This window comes from Oncorhynchus tshawytscha, linkage group LG20 (genome assembly GCF_018296145.1).
Source record: "Oncorhynchus tshawytscha isolate Ot180627B linkage group LG20, Otsh_v2.0, whole genome shotgun sequence".
Lineage (NCBI taxonomy): Eukaryota > Metazoa > Chordata > Actinopteri > Salmoniformes > Salmonidae > Oncorhynchus > Oncorhynchus tshawytscha.
In genome coordinates this window covers 37,134,162-37,146,605 of record NC_056448.1, presented here as the reverse complement: position 1 = coordinate 37,146,605, position 12,444 = coordinate 37,134,162, and the positions used below count along the sequence as shown (strand labels likewise).

General features: G+C 42.2%; 1 protein-coding gene across 7 annotated transcripts in view; it reads right to left on the bottom strand.

Annotated features, from left to right (window-relative positions):
* Positions 1-947: 947 nt before the first annotated feature.
* Positions 948-12,444, bottom strand: part of slc25a25b (solute carrier family 25 member 25b) — a 52,806-nt gene continuing 41,309 nt past the window's right edge. For 4 of the 7 annotated variants that reach the window (XM_024381676.2, XM_024381678.2, XM_024381680.2 and 1 more), the window contains 5 exons: positions 9,688-9,846; positions 7,978-8,130; positions 7,477-7,752; positions 7,186-7,336; positions 948-3,114 (listed from right to left, as the gene is read on the bottom strand). In XM_024381676.2, coding sequence (XP_024237444.1) covers positions 2,930-3,114; positions 7,186-7,336; positions 7,477-7,752; positions 7,978-8,130; positions 9,688-9,846 — 924 coding nt within the window. In that variant the 3' untranslated portion in view covers positions 948-2,929. The remainder of the gene's footprint in view (positions 3,115-7,185; positions 7,337-7,476; positions 7,753-7,977; positions 8,131-9,687; positions 9,847-12,444) is intronic. The other 3 variants (XM_024381679.2, XM_024381683.2, XM_024381682.2) reach the window with 1 other exon arrangement.

Genomic DNA, 12,444 nt, shown 5'->3' with positions numbered 1-12,444 from the left:
GTCTGATTGCCTGCTCGTCAATGCAGGAGAATGCGCTACATTTCAGGCAGTATGGAGTGGCATCCTTAGTTGGAGTACAATACTATAGACACAGCCTTTTCCATCCTCTTGTGGACAGAATATATGGATTCAGGCTCTGATATTTGCACTAAAGCAAAAGTGTAAAAGATAACTTATTTTTGTGGAGCTGTGCCAAGCAGAAAAAGCCTTTAGCCAAATAATGACAACCATGTGTCAACATGTTTATGCATATAATTTCCCCTTTATAAATACATGCAGTGAGAGGACAGTGAAGACTAGGGAAACTGACACTGCCTAGCGAACACTGGGAAACATTGACAGGGGGAATAATGAGAAAATGTGTTTTTCAGAACACTGAAAGCCCCAAACGACTAAATTCTCCCTGAGGATGGAACAAAATAAATGACTTAGACCAATTTCTCTCTCCATCCTCTGGAAATGAATCAAAAAGTCGATTCATGGATCTCAGGTAAAATAAGGCCTTCAGCATTACAGGACAAACAGCTTGAGACATTAAGCCTTTACAACAAATAAGATATCAGCCTCGATTCACACTCCATATAACACTTAAAAGGTCCAATGCAGCCATTTTTATCTCAATATCAAATCATTTCTGGCTAACAATTAAGTACCTTACTGGGATTGTTTTCAATTAAAATGATCAAAAATAAACAAAAATAGCTTCTTATCAAAGAGCAATTTCTCAAGCAAGAATTTCGCTAGGACTGTCTGGGAATGGTCTGAGTTAGAAGGGGAAAACAGAAAATGTGCTGTTATGGGCAGAGAGGTTTGGAACTCTATTGGTCTATTAACTAATTTACAGCATGGTGATGTCACCATGGAAGGCCAAACTCCATCCCACCAAAACAAGCTGAAAATTCAGGCAGTCTTTTCAAACAGCTCTTATACTAACAGGGCATTATAATTTTCACAATTTCACAGTATTATTCCAACGTCAGTGTGGAAATATACATATAAAACACAAGAAAATCTTGTTTTTGACTGCACTGGGCCTTTAATATGAATCATTTCAGTCAAATGTATGATAAAATAAATAAAACATCACAATGCAATGCTAGCAATCCCTCATTTGATTTCAGTAAAAAAAAAAAAGAGATTCAAGTCTGGTTCAAGTTAAAGAAAATTACCTTAAAGTGCATTATTAAGTGTTTCTTGTTTAAGTGCAGTGAGAGGAAGCTTGGTGGTGGAAGTGTTTGCACATTGTAGTTTAAATGTAATGGAGCAAAACGAGACCTCATGCACACAGGTCCTCATTCACACAGACCATTGCCCTGTCCCATTGCAGATATTTTTCTCCATTATACAGCCCTGGAGACAGAGCACTCCCACGCTTGCTGATGCTGTGTCTCCCAGTGCCTTGCACTTTGACTAAGGCCGCACTACGCCACCACGCCCTCACAGACTTATTGAAAAGGGACATGGAATATCCTGCACCCTGGAAATTCACGCATTTACTTCAGGTGCAGAGAAGGTCCCAGAGGAACAAATGTCAAATCAGGACTTCCTGTCCGAAATGTTACAGGTAGTGACAACATAACACCTCAAACCTTGATCAATAGGTAGGCTAATCATTGTGTGTTGCATCATAATTGCTAAATACAATATATAAACAGTTGCTGAATATGTTGTTATAGTATTGTAACTAAACTTATATGCTAGCAGCATCTAATATTTGAGTGCTGTCTGTACGGACCACATTTAAATAAATATCTGGTTACAATACAAAAATAAATTAGCATCAAGACACACACATCTTCTTACCAGCTGTTTTAAGTGGACGATAAGACACTATGGGCATTCAACCTGCATCACCTTTTCAGTTCAAATCAGTTTAACATTCTTATCAAGTCAAACAATGAGAAAAAGGAAAACCACAGTTTGGATTTCTTTGAATGGGGCAAAACAATACAGGAATTAATCAGTTAAACCAAAATTCTGAGTTGAGGTTTTTCTCCCTCGAGACAAATTTGCCACAGCTAGTGCCCCAATAGTTGCTGAATTGGGGAGTGCTGCGTTAAAGGGGGACAGATAATACATAAGAACATTTTAGATGACAATCAGAAAAGCCCTTTGTCGTGAATTAGGCTTTGGTTGTCTTTCACAAGCCAGATAGGTTAACCAATACTGCCACCTATAGGACAGTACTAAGGGACGAAGGGTCAAACATTTACTTGATATGGTCAGTCCCCAGTTGATTTGGTCAGTCCCCAGTTCCCACAAACATACAACAGCCACCATAATGCAACAGTCACGAACAAAAGCGGCATCTTGGTCCCTAAATACATTATTTTTAGCAAACTTCAAGCTGGTTGGAGAATGTTGGTGTTCCAGTGAAGAGATTGCTTTTTAGTTAACCTGCGTCTTCGTGTTTGATTTTAAAAAAGCCAACAGTGGACTCATGGTGAAGTGCCTCTGGACTGATAACAAAATAACACATTAAATAATGATGATTAAAGGTTACATCTATGAGAGAGGATCCCCATACCTCCCTCCAAGTCACAGTGTCTGTCCACATCCGTCCATCACTTCATTTAGTCCAAAGTTCTCCAACCCTGTTCCTGGTAGGGGGGTTGGAGCTACCCTCCTGGAGTTTTTGCAGGACAGTAGCTCTCCAGGAACAGGGTTGGAGAATCCCGTTTTAGTTGTTTGTGTTGTAGTATATATCTCCCCCTTCCATCCACCTCGACCCACCTGTCCTCATAACATTCACAGAATGAGACAACGTTTCCAACAACCCCTTCTTTCCAAGTCACCTGCTCCGTTGCTTGGCAACTCTTCTCACTCAGTCTCCTACTCTTCGCTCTCCTTTTTTTCTCTCCAAAAAGAAAAGCAAAAAAATAACCCTTTGGTTTTTAGGGGAGGTGCTCTCTCCCTTTCCTCCTGGTCCTCACCGAGACACGACCCCCAAGCTTATCTTGAGGTTCTCGTAGACCACGTAGCTGATGCTGACTGCTGGAATGACCTTCATGAAGTTCGGGGCCAGGCCCCGGTAGAGTCCAAACACACCCTCAGTCTTCACGATGTGTTTAAACAGCCCTGACATGGTCATCTGGGGACCACCCTCGATGGTGGCTGAGGGGACACAACATGAGAGGAAGATGGATGAGAGACAAGAAATACACATCAACACTAGGGATGTACCGATCTGGCAACAAAGTCAATTTTTTATTTATTTAACCAGGTAGGCTAGTTGAGAACAAGTTCTCATTTACAACTGCGACCTGGCCAAGAAAACAAAGCAGTGCGACACAAACAACAGAGTTTCACATGGAATAAACAAGCGTACAGTCAATAACACAATAGAAAAAAAGGCGTGAGGTGGTAAGGCAATAAATAGGCCATAGTAGCGAAGTAATTTAGCAAATTAACACTGGAGTGATAGATGAGCAGATGGTGATGAAATAATGGTGTGCAAAAGAGCAGAAAAGTAAATAAAAACAATATGGGGATGAGGTAGGTAGATTGGGTGGGCTATGTACAGCTGCAGCGATCGGTTAGGTGCTCAGATAACTGGTGTTTAAAGTTAGTGAGGGAAAGATAAGTCCCCAGCTTCAGCTATTTTTGCAATTCATTCCAGTCAGTGGCAGTAGAGAATTGGAAGGAAAGGCAGCCAAAGGAGGTGTTGGCTTTGGGGATGACCAGTGAGATATACCTGCTGGAGCGCGTGCTACGGGTGGGTGTTGTTATCGTGACCAGTGAACTGAGATAAGGCAGAGCTTTACTTTAGCATAGACTAATTGATGACCTGGAGCCAGTGGGTCTGGCGACGAATATGTAGCGAGGGCCAGCTAACTAGAGCCTACAGGTTGTAGTGGTGGGTGGTATCAGGGGCTTTGGTGACAAAATGGATGGTACTGTGATAGACGTTTTGCAGCTCTTTCAGAACATCAGCTATCTGGATTTGGGTGAAGGAGAAGCTGGGGAGGCTTGGGCAAGTAGCTGCGGGAGGTGCGGAGCTGTTGACCGGGGTTGGGGTAGCCAGGAGGAAAGCATTCTTGAAATTCTCGATTATCGTGAATTTATTGGTGGTGACAGTGTTACCTAGCCTCAGCGCAGTGGGCAGCTGGGAGGAGGTGCTCTTATTCTCCATGGACTTTACAGTATCCCAGAACATTTTGGAGTGAGAGCTACAGGATGCAAATTTCTGTCTGAAGAAGCTAGCCTTTGCTTTCCTAACTCCCTGTGTATATTGGTTCCTGACTTCCCTGAAAAGTTTCATATCGCGGGGACTATTCGGTGCTAGTGCAGTCCGCCACAGGATGTTTTTGTGCTGGTCGAGGGCAGTCAGTTCTGGAGTGAACCAAGGGCTACATCTGTTCTTAGTTCTACATTTTTTGAAAGGGGCATGCCTTTTTAACCTCTTGAAGCTAGGGGGCACTATTTTTATGTTTGGAAAAATAACGTTCCCAAAGTAAACAACCTATTTCTCAGGACCAGATGCTAGAATATGCATATAATTGACAGATTAGGATAGAACACTAAAGTTTCCAAAACTGTCAAAATATTGTCTGAGTATAACAGAACTGATATTGCAGGCGAAACCCTGAGAGAAAAATCAAACCAGGAAGTGGCTTCTAGTTTGAAAACTCCATGTTCCATAGCCACCCATTGCTCCATTTAACCTCTTGAATCGAAGGGGCACCATTTACATTTTTGGAAAAATAACGTCTCCAAAGTAAATGGCTATTTTGTCAGGACAAGATGCTAGAATATGCATATAATTGACAGATTAGGATAGAAAACACTAAAGTTTCCAAAACTGTAAAAATATTGTCTGTGAGTATAACAGAACTGATATTGCAGGCGAACGCCTGAGAAAAATCCAATCAGGAAGGGACTCTTATTTAGAAAGCTCTGCATTCCTATGCGTCCCTATTGAGCAGTGGATGAGATATCAACCAGATTCCCTTTTCTATGGCTTCCCTAATGTGTCTAGTGTCACAATACATAGTTTCAGGCTTTTATTTTGAAAAATGAACCTGAACGTCAACATTGCGTCAGTGGTCAGCTGAAGTCTCTCAGAGTGTTTTGTGCGTAAAGGACAAATGCGGCCATTGTTTCTCTCTTTCCTACTAAGAAGCCATCTGTCCCGACGGATATATTATCGAATAGATATTTGAAAAACACCTTGAGGATTGATTATAAACAACATTTGCCATGTTTCTGTCAATATTATGGAGCTAATTTGGAATATTTTTCGGCGTTGTAGTGACCGCAATTTCCGGTCGATTTCTCAGCCAAACGTGAAGAACAAACGGAGCTATTTCGCCTACAAAAATAATATTTTTGGAAAAAAGGAACATTTTTTTATCTAACTGGGAGTCTTGAGTGAAAACTCACTCACAAGCTCAAAGGTAAAAGATTTAATTTGATTGCTTTTCTGATTTTTGTGACCAGGTTGCCTGCTGCTAGCTAGTCATAATGCTATGCTAGGCTATCGATAAACTTACACAAATTATTGTCTTGCTTTGGCTGTAAAGCATATTTTCAAAATCTGAGATGACAGGGTGATTAACAAAAGGCTAAGCTGTGTTTCAATATATTTCACTTGTGATTTCATGAATAGGAATATTTTCTGGTAATATTTATGTCTGTTGCGTTATGCTAATTAGTGTCAGTTGATGATTACGCTCCCGGACCCGGGATGGGTAGTATCAAGAGGTTTTAGAGGGATATCAACCAGATTCCTTTTCCTATCGCTTCCTCAAGGTGTCAACAGTGTTCAGACATAGTTTCAGGCTTTTATTTTGAAAAATGAGCCAGAACGATAACATCGTGTCAAGTGGTCACATGAGTTTTGCTCGCGCAACAGAGTTTGGATAGGTATTGCTTTTCCCTCTCCTACTGTGAAAGACATTTGCGGTTGATATATTATCGATTATATATTTTAAAAACACGTTTGACATGTTTCTGTGGACATTCCGGATATTATTTGGAATTTGTCTGCGTTGTCGTGACCGCTCTTTCCTGTGGATTTCTGAACATAATGCGCCAAACAAAGGGAGGTATTTTGGATATAAAAATAGTCTTTATGGAACAAAAGGACAATTTTTTGTGTAACTGGGAGTCTCAGGAGTGAAAACATCCGAAGATCATCAAAGGTAAATGATTAATTTGATTGCTTTTCTGATTTTCGTGACCAAGCTACCTGATGCTAAGTGTACTTAATGTTTGTATAATATTGCACTTGTGATTTCATGAATATTAATATTTTTAGTAATATTATTTGACTGAGGCGCTATGCTATTCAGCGGTTGCTGATGACAATTATCCCGCTTAAGGGATGGGTAGCGTTAAGATGGTGAGGAAATTACTTTTAAAGAACGACCAGGCATCCTCGACTGACGGGATGAGGTCAATATCCTTCCAGGATACCCGGGCCAGGTCAATTAGAAAGGCCTGCTTGCAGAAGTGTTTTAGGGAGCGTTTGACACTGATGAGGGGTGGTCATTTGACCGCGGACCCATAGTGGATGCAGGCAATGAGGCAGTGATCGCTGAGATCCTGATTGAAAACAGCAGAGGGGTATTTGGAGGGCAAGTTGGTCAGGATAATATCTATGAGGGTGCCCATGTTTACGGATTTAGGGTTGTACCTGGTTGGTTCCTTGATAATTTGTGAGAGATTGAGGGCATCAAGTTTAGATTGTAGGACTGCCGGGGTGTTAAACTTATCCCAGTTTAGGTCACCTAACAGAACGAACTCTGAAGATAGATGGGGGGCAATCAATTCACATATGGTGACCAGGGCACAGGGAGAGACATATTTCTGGAGAGATTAATTTTTAAAATTAGAAGCTCAAACTGTTTTGGAATAGACCTGGAAAGTATGACAGAACTTTGCAGGCTAACTCCTCCCCCTTTGGCAGTTCTATCTTGACAGAAAATGTTGTAGTTGAGTATGGAAATCTCAGAATGTCGACAACTATCTGATATGGCAACTATATATATATATAACATCTGTAATAAAATACACTACCCCTGTACCCCTCCACCAGTACGGAGACAGACATATTATGCATCCCCGATTAACACATTCCATTGTACCACCGATTATGGTTGGTCCATGAACCAACACTGTCACCAATTAATTCTATGCAAGTGATCTAATGAAACTCCAAATAGAAATGGGAAGAGGGCGTACCTTGTGCCTGCATGCGGGTCCTGACCAGGGCCAGGGGGTAGCTAGCCAGCTGGCCACAGGTGCTGGAAGTGGTACCGCAGGCTAAAAGGACAAACACCCCGGGGTCTGCACTGTCTGTGGCGTAGCGCTGCAGCCACGAGTTCTTCAGAGTCTGGATGGAGGAGACAATGAAAGAAATAGACAATGAGGTTAGTTGTAGAGAAAGTAGATGTGTCGTAGCAAGAGATATGACAGTGAGACGAACATTATTAAACAACTTCCTTTCAATTCCCTCCATTCACTCACACCCACCTCGTAGACGGCCAGGTCAATGCCAGCGTAGGGGATGATGCCTATCAAGTTGGGAATGTAGCCCTTGTAGAAGGCGGCCATGCCCTCCTTCCGGAAGATGTGTTTGGCACAGTCAGCGATGCCAGAGAACTGTCCCGTCTTCCTCAGGGCTAGGCGGGTCTTTAACACCTCCATGGGGTAGATGCTGCTCTGAGCGATGGCTCCAGCCAGGGATCCAGCCACAAACCTCTCCAGGATGCCCAGGGTCTCCTGGTTGCTGCCTATCAACCGTTTGATCTGGACAACAACAACTATTGTTAGTGTCAGTTCTGAACAACTAGGACATGAGAACCTAGTTAAGTCAAACTTGGTAAGTGACAGTTGCTTAACATTTTTCCTCTGAGTATGTTTCTAGACAGAGTCTGAAGGAGTTGTTGATACCACATCTTTCATTGGCTTCAATTGACAACACTAGAAAGGGTCCCGTCATGTCAAAGTAAGGGGGCTGAACGATAGGTTTACCTGCTCGTAAGCCATGAACTTGATGGCCGACTCGGGGGCAATCTTGATGACGTTCATGCCATTGCCTCGCCACAGCGACCTCATGCCGCCCTCACGGATCATGTGGGTGAAGCCGCCGGCGATGCACATGCTGTTGGTACGGGTGGCGTGAACCTGGAGACCAAGCCGAGAGACAATTTATTTAGTCAACACAAAATTCACATTATTCAAATCACCACGTTGCCTGTGAACTCAAGTGGGGCGGCAAGGTAGCCTAGTGGTTAGAGCGTTGGACTAGTAACTGGAAGGTTGCAAGTTCAAACCCCCGAGCTGACAAGGTACAAATCTGTCGTTCTGCCCCTGAACAGGCAGTTAACCCACTGTTCCTAGGCCGTCATTGAAAATAAGAATTTGTTCTTAACTGACTTGCCTAGTTAAATAAAGGTTTAAATTTTTTTTTTTTTTTTTAAGTTATTGAACTGCATTGTAACAGGGAGGAACTAGATGCAACTTCACATCCTTATAACATTGTTCATATTTTCATGTCTTTTGCCGTTATTGTACTTACCCTGCTTACGCTATAATGAATGAGAATTTCCCTCTCTGCTCATAAAAAAACTAGATGTGAGTGAAAAACCGAGGGATAAACAGATCGAGAAAGAGGGACAAACTCCGAGCTGTTATCTATGCCAGTCTGCTTCTGCTGGTGGAACACACGAGCGCTGCTGACATCATTGACCAACAGACACACATGAACATTCCCTCGCATTGGCTCTCTTCCACCCAATCACGTTACAACCCGAGGGTGTGCTCGGGCCTTAGGGATTGATCTGGGTATGTAATTATAATGTATATTTGTCTACATCTATAATTTGTTTATGGCGTATATGTCGAAGTTGTTACGTCGGATATTTGTCTGAAACATTGTTCCCCCCTGCTGCTGTCTTGGTTGGACCAGGTCGCTCTTGAAAAATAGATTTTATCCCAATGATACTACCTGGATAAAGAAGGTTGAATAAAAAATGAAACGTGAGAAAGCTGAACTCTGCCTCCTACTCTGCCATGTCACCCATCTGTGTCTCAATCCCAGCTGCATCATATCAGTGGAATTGCACTTGCTAGCAGAAATGGTGTCCTAAGGACAGACCTTATGTAATTGGCTCTCTGCCATAGATGGGTTAACTGACAACATCAGAAGTCTGTGTTGTTGTGATTCTGGATGGCCAGAAAGCTAGCAAGAACAACAAGAAGCTGCCATGTAGGGAATCGTAGGTGGTTAATTTCATCTTGTTCTTAATATAATATGTTGTTTTGAGGTGTTTTGACTGATGTCACATCCATGCTAATATGGCAAAAATTCACTAGTTAGCTAACCAACAACTGTAACGATGTAAGCGAGACAAGTGCTCATTGTTTATTGAAAGCATAAATATATTTGCACAATCTAAGCCAAACCCGTCTGTTTTGCACCATAGTTGAGCACCCACCCGTCTATAGGACTAACACATAGATAGGTGATATTACTACTCTTTAGTGTAGAAGTAGGGTCTCAAGTTTGTTTTTTAACGTGAGACAAAATCCTGACTGGCTGTTTAAAGTTAAAGTGAACTAAGAAGCGTTTCATTAAAGGGGATCCGGGTTCACTTGCATTGTGAATACAAAGAACCGAGTTCTTGTCCCTTTTGCGTGAGGTCAGTTCTTGACTTATCTTCTCAAAGGAAGTGTCCTTACCTGCATGAGCACTTTGAGCCGGTCCAGAGGTGCTGTGCAGGTTCGAGACACAGCGCCAGCTGCCCCTCCAGCCACTAGGTGTCGCCACCACATCCCAGTCTTCTTCTCCTCAGCGGTGAACTCATCTGGGACCATCAGACTCTCCCCAACATCGAAGATCTGACGGACAAACAAAGAGGTGCAGGTAAGATGACCGGTCAATGGAGTTTCTCCTCTGGCCTAAACTATATCAACACAACTATAGGCAAACCCATTTCAAAATGACCATGAACACTCAACGAAAACGTGTCTGTCGATGTTCGACAAGGCATGTAGGTATTTACATGGAAATAACATAGGCAAGTACAGTGTAATAATCACACACATTACAGTGCATGTACATTGTTGAGTAGTACCTTCAACAGCTCTCTCAGACGTCCATATACTTTTAGAGGCTAAAACCAGAGGGGTATTATGTGGGGCGGGGGGGTTGATATGTAAAAAAAATATTACAATAATTATATTAGATAATGAGGCCCATTATCAGCCACCATCACTCCTGTGTTCCAATGGTACGTTGTGTTAGCTAATCCAAGTTATTAATTTTAAAAGGCTAATTGAAAACCCTTTTGCAATTATGTTAGCACACCTGAAAACTGTTGTCCTGATTAAAGAGGCAATAAACTGACTAGTTGAGTATCTGGGACATCAGCATTTGCGGGTTGAAGAAGCGACTCCGGGATGCTGGCCTTCTAGGCAGAGTTGCAAAGAAAAAGCCATATCTCAGACTGGCCAATAAAAAGAAAAAAGATGGGCAAAAGAACACAGACACTAGACAGAGGAACTCTGCCTAGAAGGCCAGCATCCCGGAGTCGGCTCTTCACTCTTGACGTTGAGACTGGTGTTTTGCGGGTACTATTTAATGAAGCTGCCAATTGAGGACTTGAGAGGCACCTGTTTCTCAAACTAAACACTAATGTACTTGTCCTCTTGCTCAGTTGTGCACTGGGGCCTCCCACTCCTCTTTCTATTCTGGTTAGAGCCAGTTTGTGCTGTTCTTTGAAGGGAGTAGTACACAGATCTTCAGTTTCTTGGCATTTTCTCGCAAGGAATAGTTCTTTGTTTCTGGCCATTTTGAGCCTGTAATCGAATCCAAATGCTGATGCTCCAGATACCCAACTAGTCTAAAGAAGGCCAGTTTTATTGCTTCTTTAAATCAGAACTACAGTTTTGAGCTGTGCTGACATAATTGCAAAAGTGTTTTCTAATGACCAATTAGCCTTTTAAAATGATAAACTTGGATTAGCTAACACAACGTGCCATTGGAACACAGGAGTGATGGTTGCTGATAATGGCCTTTGTACGCCTATGTAGATATTCCATTAAAAATATGCCGTTTCCAGCTACAATAGTCATTTACAACATTAGCAGTCTACACTGTATTACTGATCAATTTGATGTTATTTTAAAAATGGACAAAAACAAGGACATTTCTAAGTGACCCCAAACTTTTGAACGGTAGTGTAGATTATATATATATATCATACAGATTTGTCACAATTATCTCTACAAGTAATTTCTGGTCTTGTATCTGAACAATGTAACATTGCAAACATGATGCCCAAGACTATTGTCTGTGTGTACCATTTCAAGGCAATGATCATGACCTAATGACTGCTATGCCTTGAACTGGCAGCTATGGGCCTTGACTGGGGCATTAGATGAGCATTGAAGCACCACATCCGGTCTGCGTAAGTTCTACAAGACTTTCTGGGACATGGGACCGATAAGGAGCAGCACAGGCTGCTCAGACATGATAAGAGGGAGGGAGGTACGAGGCACACATACACTTCCAGCGAGGTCCCATGATTAACATAGTTGTTGGACTCGTGGGTCTACTTTCCTTATTCTACCCTGTGACCAACAGTATTATGCAATCATCCAGAATGGGATTGGACAGTATCCACATTTTCATACAGTTTCTGTACCATACCTGGGGTATACGGTATTACACAATGTGCACACAAGGGGCACCATTTCTTAAATTATATTTAAAATACTACTATTTAGGCAACAGGGATCTTGATCCAGGAGGGGATTGAATGTTTGTAATGTTTGTTTGTGTGTCAATTAATCCCGTAAGGGATGGGTTGTCAACTGGCGATTTGACACAAAAATAAAAATGTCCCTCATTCATTCAGTCTCTGCTGTAACCAAGAGGCTTGATTTTGACATCTAGCCACTTAGCTAACAAGTTAGTAAACCAAATGCACAGCTGGAGCCCTGAGCTGCATATAATTTATTTGACACATCTTAGATTTCTTATAGTTATACTTAAGTTCTAAGCAGTGGCGTAGCACGGTATCATACCCCAGTATAAACGCTATTTAAATATATAAGCAAACGATTGGGAAATCATTTAACTTTGTTGACAACTGTAGAGGGGGGTCCTCTAAGGAACAGAAGCATCAGGGGTTTTTAGAAGAAGTTCCACCTCCTGCAGGGAATCAGCCAGTCGGTACCCTACGATCATTTAAACAGGAAAGTCCCTTGAAATGAAGTTTGAGCTCTTAAAAGGGGGTGGGGGGGTCACGACAAATTGTGAAAACACCCACTGTATTTCAGCTGCAGAACCGCTTTCAACCCCTTCAAATCCCCTCAAGTTTAAGTCCACTTAGCGCCAGTCTTGTAATTTATACTGGTCCCCCATGTGGGGCTCCCGAGTAGCGCAGCGGTGTAAGACACCACCGACCCTGGTTAGATTCCAGGCTGTATCAC